This window comes from Callorhinchus milii, unplaced genomic scaffold (genome assembly GCF_018977255.1).
Source record: "Callorhinchus milii isolate IMCB2004 unplaced genomic scaffold, IMCB_Cmil_1.0 Scaffold22, whole genome shotgun sequence".
NCBI classification, from domain to species: domain Eukaryota; kingdom Metazoa; phylum Chordata; class Chondrichthyes; order Chimaeriformes; family Callorhinchidae; genus Callorhinchus; species Callorhinchus milii.
The window spans coordinates 2,962,278-2,975,001 of NW_024704763.1; the positions used below are offsets into that span (position 1 = coordinate 2,962,278).

General features: G+C 41.2%; 1 protein-coding gene across 2 annotated transcripts; it reads right to left on the reverse strand.

Annotated features, from left to right (window-relative positions):
• Positions 1–8,353: 8,353 nt before the first annotated feature.
• cunh15orf48 (chromosome unknown C15orf48 homolog) lies at positions 8,354–12,319 on the reverse strand. Of its 2 annotated transcripts, XM_042343124.1 has the most exons (5): positions 12,108–12,319; positions 11,858–12,020; positions 10,867–10,955; positions 10,099–10,159; positions 8,365–8,810 (listed from the first exon to the last, which is right to left on the reverse strand). In XM_042343124.1, the coding sequence occupies exons 2-5, from the start codon at positions 11,894–11,896 to the stop codon at positions 8,745–8,747; spliced, it is 255 nt and encodes an 84-aa protein (XP_042199058.1). In that variant the 5' UTR covers positions 11,897–12,020; positions 12,108–12,319; the 3' UTR covers positions 8,365–8,744. The 2 variants fall into 2 exon arrangements, with proteins under 2 accessions (XP_007903946.1, XP_042199058.1); XM_007905755.2 differs by having other exon boundaries at positions 8,354–8,810; positions 11,858–12,319.
• Positions 12,320–12,724: the final 405 nt, after the last annotated feature.

Here is a 12,724-nt window from a genome sequence, read left to right on the forward strand (position 1 = left end):
GGTCTTCTAAAGGTGAAGCTGACAGACTCTGCTTCCTCTTAGCTACGATTAATGACACAGATTTTTAAGTGCCAAACACAGGGGATAAGCTACATTTAGGACTGTGTTCAATAAGGTTATAACCCGAACAGGTTTACCTAGCCTTAATCATTGTGAATATTATGTAAGACACATCCATTCAAGTTGCTTCTTTATTATATTATAATAATAATCTGTGCATTTTATATAGTGTTTATCGCATCGTTGAGACTTCTCAAAGTGAGTCACCTTATTTTACCATGAAGTGTATTTGTAGATGAATGCGGCATCCAACTAGCACACAGCACCAATTTTATTTGGGGGATTGTTGGTCAGGACACCGGGAGGAACTACCTACTCTTTTCAAATAGTGCCATGGGATTTTTAACGCCCACTGGAACAGGCATTTAGAACCTTAATTTAACTTCTCATCCGAAGGATGGCACCTCTAATACTGCAGCATAACCCCAGTCCTGTATCGGAGTATCAGCCTAGACTGTGAGCTCAAACACACAACTTTCTGACTCAGAGGCAGAGTCCTATCTTAATCCATTCCTATATACATATATTAATATTCAGTGATATATAATTGTAATGTATATGATATTTAGGATATGAATATATGTAATTTTATTGAGGGGATATTGGAGGCGAGTCCTCCTTCCCCTCGTTCCTCTTTTAAGACGCTAGTACATAATAGGGTACCTTTCACTTCCACCCATGTAGCTTGCTTTTTATAATGTGCGTCATTCAATTTTGTTAAGAGGCACTAAATGATTTTCAGTTAACTATTTCTCTCCGTTTAACAAAATAGATTCGGACTCGTAACCTTTGTCACAGTCAATTAATGATTGATTGCACTGGTGTTTATTGCTCTCTCTATGTCCATTCCACTGATGTCAGTGTTAAACCTTACAACCGTTTTATCAGTCTTCCTTCTGAATCCATTCTGCACTCGTTCTAATTGCCATTCTGCACCTGTTTGTCCTCAGTGCTTTGTGCATTAAAGGGTGATAATCGAAGGCTTGAAATTGGCTGTAGCCTTCAGACCATTGGTTGTCGCTCTGAGACGCTACCTCGGGTGAGGAGCGCTATACAAATGCAAGTTAAAAATGTTGGCTTAAAAATTTGAGGACTGTGTGGAAGTTTGGAAAATTCTGAAATTCAATCTTAATTTGGAAGCCAATTTTCCGCAGTCATTTTTAAGAGACCTTTCCGAAATTCTGGAACGATCTTCAATTTTAAGACAGTGGTCTTAAGTCAAAGGCCGTGAGGAATTTGGGGATGCGGAGGCTTGACGGTCTGGCTCATATGATGATTAACGAGATCCATTCTGTTTCACTTTAAATTTAGGACGTTGAATTTTGAAGGATTTTGTTCAGTGGGGCAGTGTGATAATACTTCCATTGATCTTTCTGTCATATCATGTCCTGTCCTATTTGTACCAGCAAACGGTCTTCATTTGTAACGTTTCATTTTTTTTCTCCCTATTTGCTCAATTAAATGTGTGTTGCACAGTTTCCTCCTGTAGCTTGTTATCTTTTTGATACGTTTCAGTGAGACGTGGCAAAACTAGTTATTACAAAAGGCGTAATTTGAGTGGCTACAAATCTTTCATCATAACTATTATTCTGTGTGTGTGTGAGTGTGTCTGTGCTACTGTTTCCATTGCTATAATCACAATATGATTAACAATATTATTATTATTATATAAAAATACAAAATGATCACAAGCAAGGTTCAGATGAAGCAGTCACTTCGGTCCATTTGATCTCGGCCTTCCAGAATACCCATTCCCCTACCTCCCATCACAGTTTCTAGCTCTTTCTGTTAAGACAAGCTCAACATCCTGGGCTCAAACAATCTTCCTTGTAATCTATGCCAGTCATTAACTACCCTTTTGGTGCGGAAATAGTTTCTGAAATTGTCCTTTGCCGCCTCAATCCTGTGTTCTATTGTTCTGCTATCCAAATGCACCCGAATGTGTTCTGAGGTTACTTTCCCAGTTCCATTTACAATCTTATACACTTTTACATGGTCCTCTCTGAGATATCTTCTTTCAAGGCTGAAGACCCGTAGTTTGTCTGATTATTCCTCATGAGCTTGGTACAGTAGAAGCATCTTATGACAACATACATTTTCAGCAAAGAATCCCATGTTTCTGACTCAAGAGACTTCGGTCCCAAGGAGAACTGGATAAGTAGAAAACATCAGACCTCACAGGGATATGAACACCTGCTTTATTGTAGACTGATACCTGTGCTGCTAGGGCTATGGATTTTTTAAAAAAATTAGTGTTCAATGGTGAAAGTTCTGGATTTTGTGCTTCATTAACTTCTGAGGATCAGGGAGTATTGACACATTATGGTACTTTTTCCCCCAGGGGATAGAGTGGGTGCAGCGAATTACAGAGTGGATATTGCTTTAATAAGAAGCATTGGGCTTGATCAGCTGAATGATCTTATTGTGTTTTATGTTCTCAACGTGAGGTTAAACAATGGAAAATCAGCCAAGCTTCGCACCAGAATGTACTGTGCTCTCACACCCATTGGCATGTGGAGCAAATCACCAGCACAGGTGGTGGAATGAGGAACTATAAAAGGCTTTTAGAAATGAACCAGACAGATTCCTGGAAATTAGAAGGTTTCAAGGTTACCAGATGACAAAGTAGTAGATGGTTCTAAGATTTTTTGGGGGGGCGGGGGGTGGGGGAAGATGGATGGGAAGGCAAGATGGACCAATGATCCTCTCCTGACTGAAACATTCTTGCAATGTATGTTGTTTAATTGCAGCTCATTGCCCTCGGCACATAATCAAACACATTTCATTAATCCACTAACATATTCCCCGAGTGCCTTGTACATTGGGGGTCTGGTTTTAGCCTTAAGAAAATTGTCTTAAAATTTCAGCTCGTGCAGCAAATTTTGGCAAATTTCTTAACTCTCTTTGGTATTAACTCTGAAACTAGTTTTCCTGCTGTTCTTATTTAAGATCTGCAGAAACCGGCTGCCAAATTTAAGAATTTGCCAAGATTCTGCAATGATCTGAAATGTGTAGGTAATGGTTTAGAGACTGAACAGATTTGGGTCAAATGTCTGTATCCTCACCAGAGGCTTTGGTACCTGTAGAGACCAACACAACCTCGTCAGATGGGCTAATCATGGCCTAGATGTGTCAATCTGCCTCTATGGTAGACCCATCTTTCTTGGTTTGGATAACTCTATATGGCTCTGAGGTCCAGTTTATGCATTGGTCCAGTCCACTGTATATAATGAGAGACTGCTGCTGGCTATCACCAGATCTGGAGACTCTGTGATTCATCATCTTGCATTCACATCCTCTGTTATTGCTGAGAGAATTCTAAAGCCAAATGCAATGTATGCAGATGCGATTGACCCCGTCTTATGGCTGAACAGAGCCTGTTTATCATTAGCTGTTTTCTTGGTCAAAACCTTGAGCTCAACACAGCACTGGGGATCAGTGCTCACACAAAGCTTCATTTCTTCATTATCCCCGGCCTCAAGTGGTAACTAGCTGCGGAGAAGGTCAGTCTCTAGCTCGGTCTTTGGTCTTAATTCAGTAATTGCTGCGCTGTAACTTTTCCCTGACCCTTATGCTCTCATGCAGCACGAGTGAATTAACTTGCTCAAAGCTTCTTTATAGCAATGTCTCAGTGTGAACAGAATGTTCCTTTAATCTTAGAATTACAATGGGAATGGGAGTTTGAGCGAAATCAAAACTCACTCAAACCTCTCTACAGCCCCTATCTAATCAAATCACAATTTCTTGCTTTTTCCCCCAAACTTGTTTGGACATTTTGAAGACTTGATGAGACCCTATATCAGATATAAGAATTATCATTAAAGATGCCCTGACACTATATGAAAGGAGAAAGGGCTCTGAGCCAACAATCCTCCAGTTTAATTGATGGTTCACTTTATGGTTGCTTTGGGGGAACTTTGCTGGTTCAACTGGCTACTGCATTCACCTATTAAAACAATCATTACCTGTGAACTGCTTTTCAATGTGAGAAGGCGATGTAAAAAAAGCACGTTTCTGATTAATCCTTTCTACAGATAACATTTCACACCCGCACCCGAACAATTGTGTGCCATAGAGCATGCAATCAACTCAGCCTATCTTTATGGTGTTTAACCCCATTCCAAACAAGATATGCATTAAGATAATTTTTTATTATAAGAAAAAGGAGTTTATTGCTACAAGTTTTGTTACTTTCGGAGGGCTGAGAGAAAAGGAAATCCTGGAATCTCTATATTTTCCTGGGTTTTTAATGTTCTTCCCACGTTCGCTGGTCAATAGTAATCCTTCTAATCCTTGCATTTGATTTTGCGCCTTATCACATGGTCAAGAGTGAACTCATGGTGCAAATCATATGAAACGCACAACCTATTACAGTACTTGACACCATAGTAACATTGCTGACACCTTTTTATAGCCAGTGCATTTCTTTGGATGACCACAAATTTTACGGGGGTGAACTGGTGAACTGTAAATGTGATGGTTTAATTACAAGCGCTCTAGGATCCTACCCTGCATCAGGGGCATTATACAAATGCAAGTTGTTGTTGATTGAAGTTGGGTAAGCTTTTGCTGTTGTAGAAGATTCTCCATTTGTGGTGAATATTCAGATCAGACCAAGGACAGATCTTTTGGCATGAAATGAACGAATGATAATAAACTCCCTTCTGTATTCCAATAGTGTATTACCGAGCGCCTGAACAGGCAGGGTATATGAATTATTCAGTTTTTGTGACTTATCAAATGCAAGGATTATTATTATTATTATTATGATGATGCTCTGGAAACCAATAATAAATATTCTGTCACCAAATAAAGGTGAGTATCTGCAGTCCGAAGAGCTGCCAGCAGATAGCGCCACAACACTGAGCAATGCTCTCTCCTTCCAAAGACCCAGAAAAGTCCAAGTCATTTGGTGTGATGCAGGGATGAGTGGTTCTCATTAAACTGCCCGCTAACCGCTGTTCTGTAAACCTCTCTAGCAGGCTTATCCGAGTTGGAGGGGTGTGTGTCCCTTCCTGTGTATGTGGTTTGGGGCTCAAGCCAGGGTTTCACAGCATTTCCGAGAATTGTGCTCTCGAGCCTTTAACACAGAGGCTGTGCTTTAATCCTTTCCACAGATAAACATTTCCAATCTGATCTCACAGTGCAGCCCAGCGTGAGAATGCTTGACCCAAACCTCAGAAAGTTTACGCAAGTTTTCCGTAAAGGAATCTTACGTGTTCTGGTTCATGGTGCAATCCTCAGCAGCACATAAACACATGAAACTGTGCGTGGATGTTGAGGTTGGATCAGTAAGGAACTGGATAAGCAACTGTGCAGCAGAACCATTAAGTAAAGGGATATGGGGAAAGGGCTGGAAAATGGGGTTACCCACAGTTGGGGCTCCCGGGCAGCTGTGTGGAGTGCTTTGAGACACCCTCCCTACGTGAAAGGCACTATACAAATGTACATTTTGACCCACAAAACACCCAGTCACTCCATATTGCAATATATTCTGTGAAGCGCTTTTGAGGCGTCGCGATGATTTTTATTATTATTAAATCGTCATCGCAATATTAAAATACGGTGATTAAGAAAAAAGGAGAGCAGTGACACGGACGCAGTGGATCAAATTGATATTCCCATCTGTGCAGAAAATGTCCACGTTTCTACCTGTGTCCCACTATGTGCATATTGAGGTCCATACATCTATGTAGAGTGAAAGTATCTCCGTAGTTTACTACAGAGCAGGGTTGAGTTCAGATGATAGATTGGTTTCGAAATGCAGTAACAGTGACGCCATGAATATGTTACTGGCTTCTAACCAGCCATTACCAGAAATTGATATACTTTGCTCCACCCACGTCTCGTGACAGACAGAGATCTGCAGATATACTGAGGGAAGCACTCGCCCACGCATACACCTTTCAGTACAGAATAATGACCTTCAGACTATCACCGTGTTGTGCAAGGCTGGTGCCTGAGGAATGAGAAAGTTACATAACAAAGAGCAGCCTTTCCCGTTGCTGCTCCCTGGGTGTTGTCTCGTGTTGCCGGTTAATCTATACACTGGCACATCTAGTTCCCTGGTCTCCATTGGGGACTTTTTTGTAGATATACTGGTGGATATACTCTGAAGTGGATTGACTGTATATCTTGGGTTTTGCCCACCAAATACACAGTCAATTCACTTTACAGTCTATTCCGTGAAGCACTTTGAGATGTCTCAACGACGTTATAAGGCGCTGTATCAAATGCACGGATTATTACTATTTTTGTGGCCAAGACATCAAGTGTGCTGCACTCTGGGTCTCAGACTCTTGTCAGTTTATGGTGGTTTCACAGCTCTGAAAACATAGGACAGAGAGACAGAGAGATTGCGAGCCGCACTATTTTTATGTAAAACTACTTTCTACTTCTGCAGCCCTTTGGCAAAAGACAAGCCTGTTGCTGGATTATTCACAGGGCAGATCTCAAACTAATCAACAAGATTTGTGTCTAATTCACTTAATCCCTTTTAATCAGCCCCATCCATATCCATTCTGTGCAACATGTTGCTGACCCAACACCTACTCAATTTTTTGACAACACCTTAATATATTAAATGGGATTTGTTCCTTCTTCCCTCTTGCTGAGTCTCAACTGAGAGTCCAAGAAGGAAGGACAACAATTCAGGAGCAAGAAGAGCTGGGAAGAAGTGGGGGTTAGAAACAAGAGACTTGAACCATCTCTGCTCCCATGACCATCCTCAGTCAGTTTTCTGCTCCGGGCTATAGGTAGGGTGCAAAGCAATGCATTCCAGAGACTAGAACCAAATAATTTTACAGGCGATAAGGAAGCTGCCTGGTTGCTTGAGGCTATGAGGGCCCTGTGACAAAGCTTCTCATTTATTCCAACTCACCTTTAACCCATTTAGTCCCTTGTATGTGTACATATATTTGTTTTCATACATTTCCCCTTTTAAGAGCTGTGATGGATTTCTGCTCCAACCTTATATTTTAGCAGGGCGTTCCATGATCTAATAATCCTCTGTGTGCAAGAAAAAATATCTTCTCCCTCTTTCTCTTTGGTTTATTAATCACTTTAAGCTTAGGACCTTGAGTCATTCCTACAGATGGGAATGAAATAGAATTATACCAGTGGGTTGTGCTAAGAAGCAGGAATGTTTTTGCCTGAAATTATTGCAGTGCGACAGCATATGGCTCAGTGAGTCATTTGTGGAAATTCCAGACTTCTGCAATGTGATGCACTTTCCAGACTATTTGTTTGGTGGTTGGTTCACCTTTTAAACTCTCGTTTACCAGCAGCCAGGCCGGCCTTAACCACACCCTGTTATTAAAAAAATGCAGAATTGGTATGAGTCGGCAAAAATTTTGTTGCGAAATTTTGCTGGGACAGGTCTGAGGAGTGTTGGTGTGTGATTGAGTTCAAGATCCTCTCGTCAATTTTGAAGTCCTCCATAGTTTTGTTCCTACCTACCTCTGCGACCTACTAAAACTTTTTCCGACCTGTCCGCTCGGCAGGCACTGGCCTGCTCCACGTCCCCCGACCCGCCCTGCCCTGCCCGCCCCACCATCGGCGGTGGAGCCTTCAGCCTTTCTGCCCGTACCCTCTGTAACTCCATCCCAGTGGCTCTCTACCTCACCCCCTCCATTGCTTCCTTCAATACCCGTCTGAAGACCTTCCTCTTTGACCGTGCCTTCGATCATCTACTGAAGATTAACTAAACACTGAAAGAATTGTCCAGAGATATGGAGTGGCCAAGGAATTGAGGGGTGGGGAAAAAGGTTTGGTCGAGTGTCACCTGAGGACACATTAGTCATTTGCTTGTATTCTGATCAGATTCAAATAGACATACGAACCCACTGAAACCATGAGTCCAGGCAGAAATTGGCCACGTACCTTCCACATCTATTAGCACATCCTCCACAGCAGGAGCCAGGATCAGACTGATTTCTGAACTGACAACCATTAAGCCAGAGGAAGTGTGACCTCATTGCAAAAGTCAATTTTCTCATTTCCTCTTAATTCATACTGTTTGCATTATCAAATGAACAGATTGACTCCAAATTGTCTCCGAGCTCAAAGTCTTGCAATTTCTGCAATGCAGAATGAGATGACAACAATAATAATCCTTGAATGTTGATTCAGGGCCTTATCATGAACTTTGAGATGTTTCTGAGAGCTGTAATTTGTAGTCATTGTAAATAGCTCTGTATTTATAGGCAAGTGCAGCAGATGATTTGTGCACAGCAATGTCTTGAGATGAATCGCCAACCTTAAATGAAAACATTTAATGGAAAACAAACATTTTAAATTAAATTTTCAAGTTTAATAACAGAGGTCTATGTCTCTCATATATACATATATGTCATTTTTTTTACAGCATGTAAGAACTTATACACTTTGTAACAGTGTTAAATCTTCCATTTAATCTTCCACAAACAAGACACTTCCTTTTGAAACGTGTTTTTATCATCAGAGAGAACCCATTGGTCCACGAGACAACGTGCTTTAACTGTGGAGCGAAGCCACTGGCATTGGATCCAAGGGGAAATTAAGACTGAGAAGGATGAATGAAGCTCTTGGGATAAAGTCCTAAAAATGTACCAGAAGCATTTCCGCACACTGTTCCAGTACCGAGTTTGTGCAGAAATGATTCCGGGAGATTGATAGGCGCCAAGTCAAGGAGCAAGGTCACTCGCTCACTTGTATTTCTTCAGCATCTCCAGCTCTTCCAAAGGCCTCCACTCCTGGCTGATGGTCCTGAGCTGTGGGAGAACAAGACACACAAGGGAAAGGCTCATTCGGCTTCTCAACCAACACACAGGCATATAGTACAGGATCATAGACAACAATCCCATTTGGCCCATCATGTCTGTGCCTCTGATTTCTCCCACACCCTCCGCCCATGCTGTTTAATATACAACAAAACAACAACTTGCATTTATGTAGTGCCCTCCACACCGGGCGCTTTTTAAACACCTCTCCTTTCAGAAGTCTAGCAAATTCCCTTTTAAAATAATAATGATAATAATCCTTGCATTTGATATAACGCCTTATCATGTCGTTGAGACGTCTCAGAGCACTTCACAGAATATATTGTAAAGTGAATTGACTGTATAAAACGTGGGTGAAACGCAGCAGCCAATTGTGCACAGCGGCGTCTCACAAACAGATGTCAAATTGAATGACAAAATTATTATTATTATCTTTTTTACATATAGAAAAGATGGAAGTTGTTTCAGTCATCGTGTAACAGAGTTCCATATTCCAACTACCTCTGCCTAAAGATTTGTTTGTCCCCTCCAATCTTCCCTTTAATTCCTCGTATCCTTATGTAGTCTGATACTATCTTGTTCGCCTGCTGCAGGTGATGTTTACACACAACAGAACAAATGGTGGGCCCCAAGGGGAAAACCAATTACACACCTGCTGGAGAGAAAATGGGCAATTCTGACGATTTCCCTTTAAGAGGCGAGAGACAAATGACGGGCAGCGAGGCACCCAAGGTTTTTTTTCCATTAATTTTTAATCATCCTGCAAACACCCAGGGGTGGGGCGAGTCAGGTAACTGATTGCACAGCGATAGTTTCCCTGACAATCGACAGATCGAAGAAACAAAAACATGTATAAATAATGCAAGGCTTCCTGCGATGCACAGATCCACAAGGACTTTACTGTGAAGTGTAGTGACTCGTCTATAAACCCCTTCACTCCCTGGCTCTTCTTTGACCGCTTTGTCCCCACTCCACTTACCCGTTGCCTCGCCTGGTTCTGGTCTCCTGCTCATCCCTCGTGCCCTCAGCGCCCTGAAGCTTTGGAACTCTTCCCCCAATCCTTCCTCTGCCTTGCCCGCTCCTTCCCCTCTTTTAGATCACTACTGAAGACCTTCCTCTTCAACCGTGGTCACCTCCCCTATCTCCCTGTCTCAGGGTTAGGCTCTTTCACTGTTAAGCGCTCCAGAACACTGCCCCACATGAAGGGTGCTGTGTAAATGCAAGTTATTGTTGTTGTTGTAGTGACTGTGTATTTGTAAGTGAATGTGGCAGTCAGTACCTTCTGAGGTTTGGTTGGATCGATATTCTCCCATGGAGTTGGATTATTTCTTTTATCGATTCTGAGACAAGAGCAAAAACTGTTTTTATTATTATATGAAAAAGAGAGAAAAACACAATCGTATCATTTCTGAGTAAATAAATATTGCAATTTATAATCCCGAGAATTGGCAGTGATTGGGGTGATGATTATTAATCCATCACAGTTGGCAATTTGGGGGGGGGGTTGGAGCGAGAAAAAGAATTCTGTGCTCTGGGAAGTTCATGTGGCAAAAAGGTCTTACAAAAACATGCGCAAAATGCAAATGAAAAAAACATTAGTTAGTTGTGGACCCGCCCTACCCGGAACTGGGAAATATTGGACTTGTGTCCGTAGGTGGGGGAGGGAGAGGCGGAGGGGGTGATTGCTAGATAACTAAAGTAACAAAGAAAACTGGATCAATTTGTAGTATAAGTGGCAACAAGTGTGATCGATAGGCGAGTGTTTCAATTTATTGTACATTAGTTTATTAAAGTATTACTTATTGTATATTATTTAGTGTGTATTAGTTTATTGGGTATTAGTTTGTTGGTTATTAGTTAATCGGGTATTAGTTTATTGTGGATTAGTTTATTGTGGATTAGTTTATTGGGTATTGGTTTATTGGGTATTAGTTTATTGTTCATTAGTTTATTGTTCATTAGTTTATTGGGTATTATTTATTGTGCATTAGTTTATTGTGGATTAATTTATTGGGTATCAATTACAATTCATGAAAACGGCTCTTACATGACATCGCTCTTGGTCAGAAGGAAGTAGATGGCGGTGGAAGTGGCTCCCGTGGCCGCACAGAGCATCAGCCCGACTATAGGGATGAGCTGCGAGAGAGACAGAGAGGGTCAGAGGCATCCAGTTAGTCCCACAGCAGCCACCGGTCTCACCCTCTCTCTCCCACACACACAAATCACTGTCGACCACTGACCCCCTGATCCTTGATCCCAGGCTGTCAATGACCATCCATGCAGCAGAGTGCAGGGCTTGCTTTTACCCATCATAGAATCGTACAGCACAAAAAGAGGCCATTCGGCCGCAAAGTTTCAGATCTATTATTATTATTTAATAAACTTGTAGTCAATTTATTATTAAATCCCTAACAGCGGAAAACGACTCAAAACAGCCGAGAACCGCGGAATAATAATAACAACAATAATCACCAATGATTATTATTAATCCATACTACTGATTCATTATGAATAATATTATTAATAATAAGCCTTGCATTCAACACAGAGCCTTATCACTTGGTTGATATTATTTTGGAAGATATCTGCGAACACGGTAGATATTTTCAAACATATTTAAATATTTTACAGATAATTTTAAAAAATATAATTTTTTAAAAAAATGGTAATTTAACTCATATCTACTGCAGTTCCAGGTAATTTTGAGTCGTTTTCCGCTATTTTTAAGTGTTGGGTCCCCTGTATTAAAGAGCCAGTCCCAGTTTTAGGTGATATTCTCTTGGGTCAGCTCTGTGAAAAACAACAACCTGTTTTATTCTCTCTCTCGATATATACATATATATCTATATGTTAACCATCTAATTTTATCAAAACATGTAGAAATCCCCATTCGATTCCACAGGTGCATTCAGAGAAACTTTCAGTTGACAGAATACATTTCCTTGTCATTGCATTAAACAGACAGAAAGAATATCAATGCAAACTTGGAGACACTTAAAAAATAGGGAACAAATGAAAAATTCTAAATAGTCCCTTACCTCTTTCTTCTTCATGATCATTTGAAATATACCAGTCATCTTTATGTGAGCACAAAATGTCCAGGTGATGCAAAAAAAAAAAAAAAAAATCCTAAAGAATCCCGAAAGAAATGATCACTTGAAGCATCAAACTTCTGTTCTGTTCGTCCAGCGAAAGAAAGAACTTAAAAGCAAAAAAGAAAACTGTAATTATCTTGAACCAATTCGGTCCCGATGTAAATAAATGTGACTTCGGTTGTGTAGCTCTCACCTCTCTCTCTCTCTCTCTCTCTCAGATGACAACCTTGAGCTGTGCTTCCTGATTCTGATATTTATAGGTTATATCAGCCTTGGGTGGGACGTGTTGCAAGTCACGTAGTCGAGACACTTCACAGCCACTGAAAACAGTGTTTATTAATATCGATACTGTACAAAGATCCTCAAACGCACACACACACAAAGCCTGAGTTTTATCAATGAATGTTGCCTTGTGCTGTGCAGTCACTCTGCCTCCTGCTGGACGTGCTTGGAATCGTACAATAACAGACCCAGTGGGTGAGGCGACTCAGATACACACACACACACATACACAGAGTACATAATAATAATAATAATAATCATAATCCTTGCATTTGATACGTTTTGATATTTCGCGGGCGACACGCGGCAGCCGATTGCGCGCAGCAGTGACCCGCAAGCAGTCGTGGGCCAAAACGTTTCCCCTTTTTCTAGAGGGCTTCTTTCTACTTCTTTCGCCCCCCCCCCCCACCCCAAAAATACCCTCACCTCGCTTCGTTTTAATAATAATAATCCTTGCATTGGATTTTTCACGTCGGGAGGACGCCCCAAAGCGCTTCACAGAACACACTGTAAAGTGAATTGACTGTA

Excerpts from the sequence above, each read along its gene's own strand:
- cunh15orf48 (XM_007905755.2), bottom strand. The coding sequence starts at position 11,896 with ATGACTGGTATATTTCAAATGATCATGAAGAAGAAAGAG. Across the intron at positions 10,160-10,866 it reads CTGACCAAGAGCGATGTCAT|AATCGATAAAAGAAATAATC; the intron begins GTAAGAGCCGTT and ends CTCTTGTCTCAG. Across the intron at positions 8,811-10,098 it reads ATCCAACCAAACCTCAGAAG|CTCAGGACCATCAGCCAGGA; the intron begins GTACTGACTGCC and ends GTTCTCCCACAG.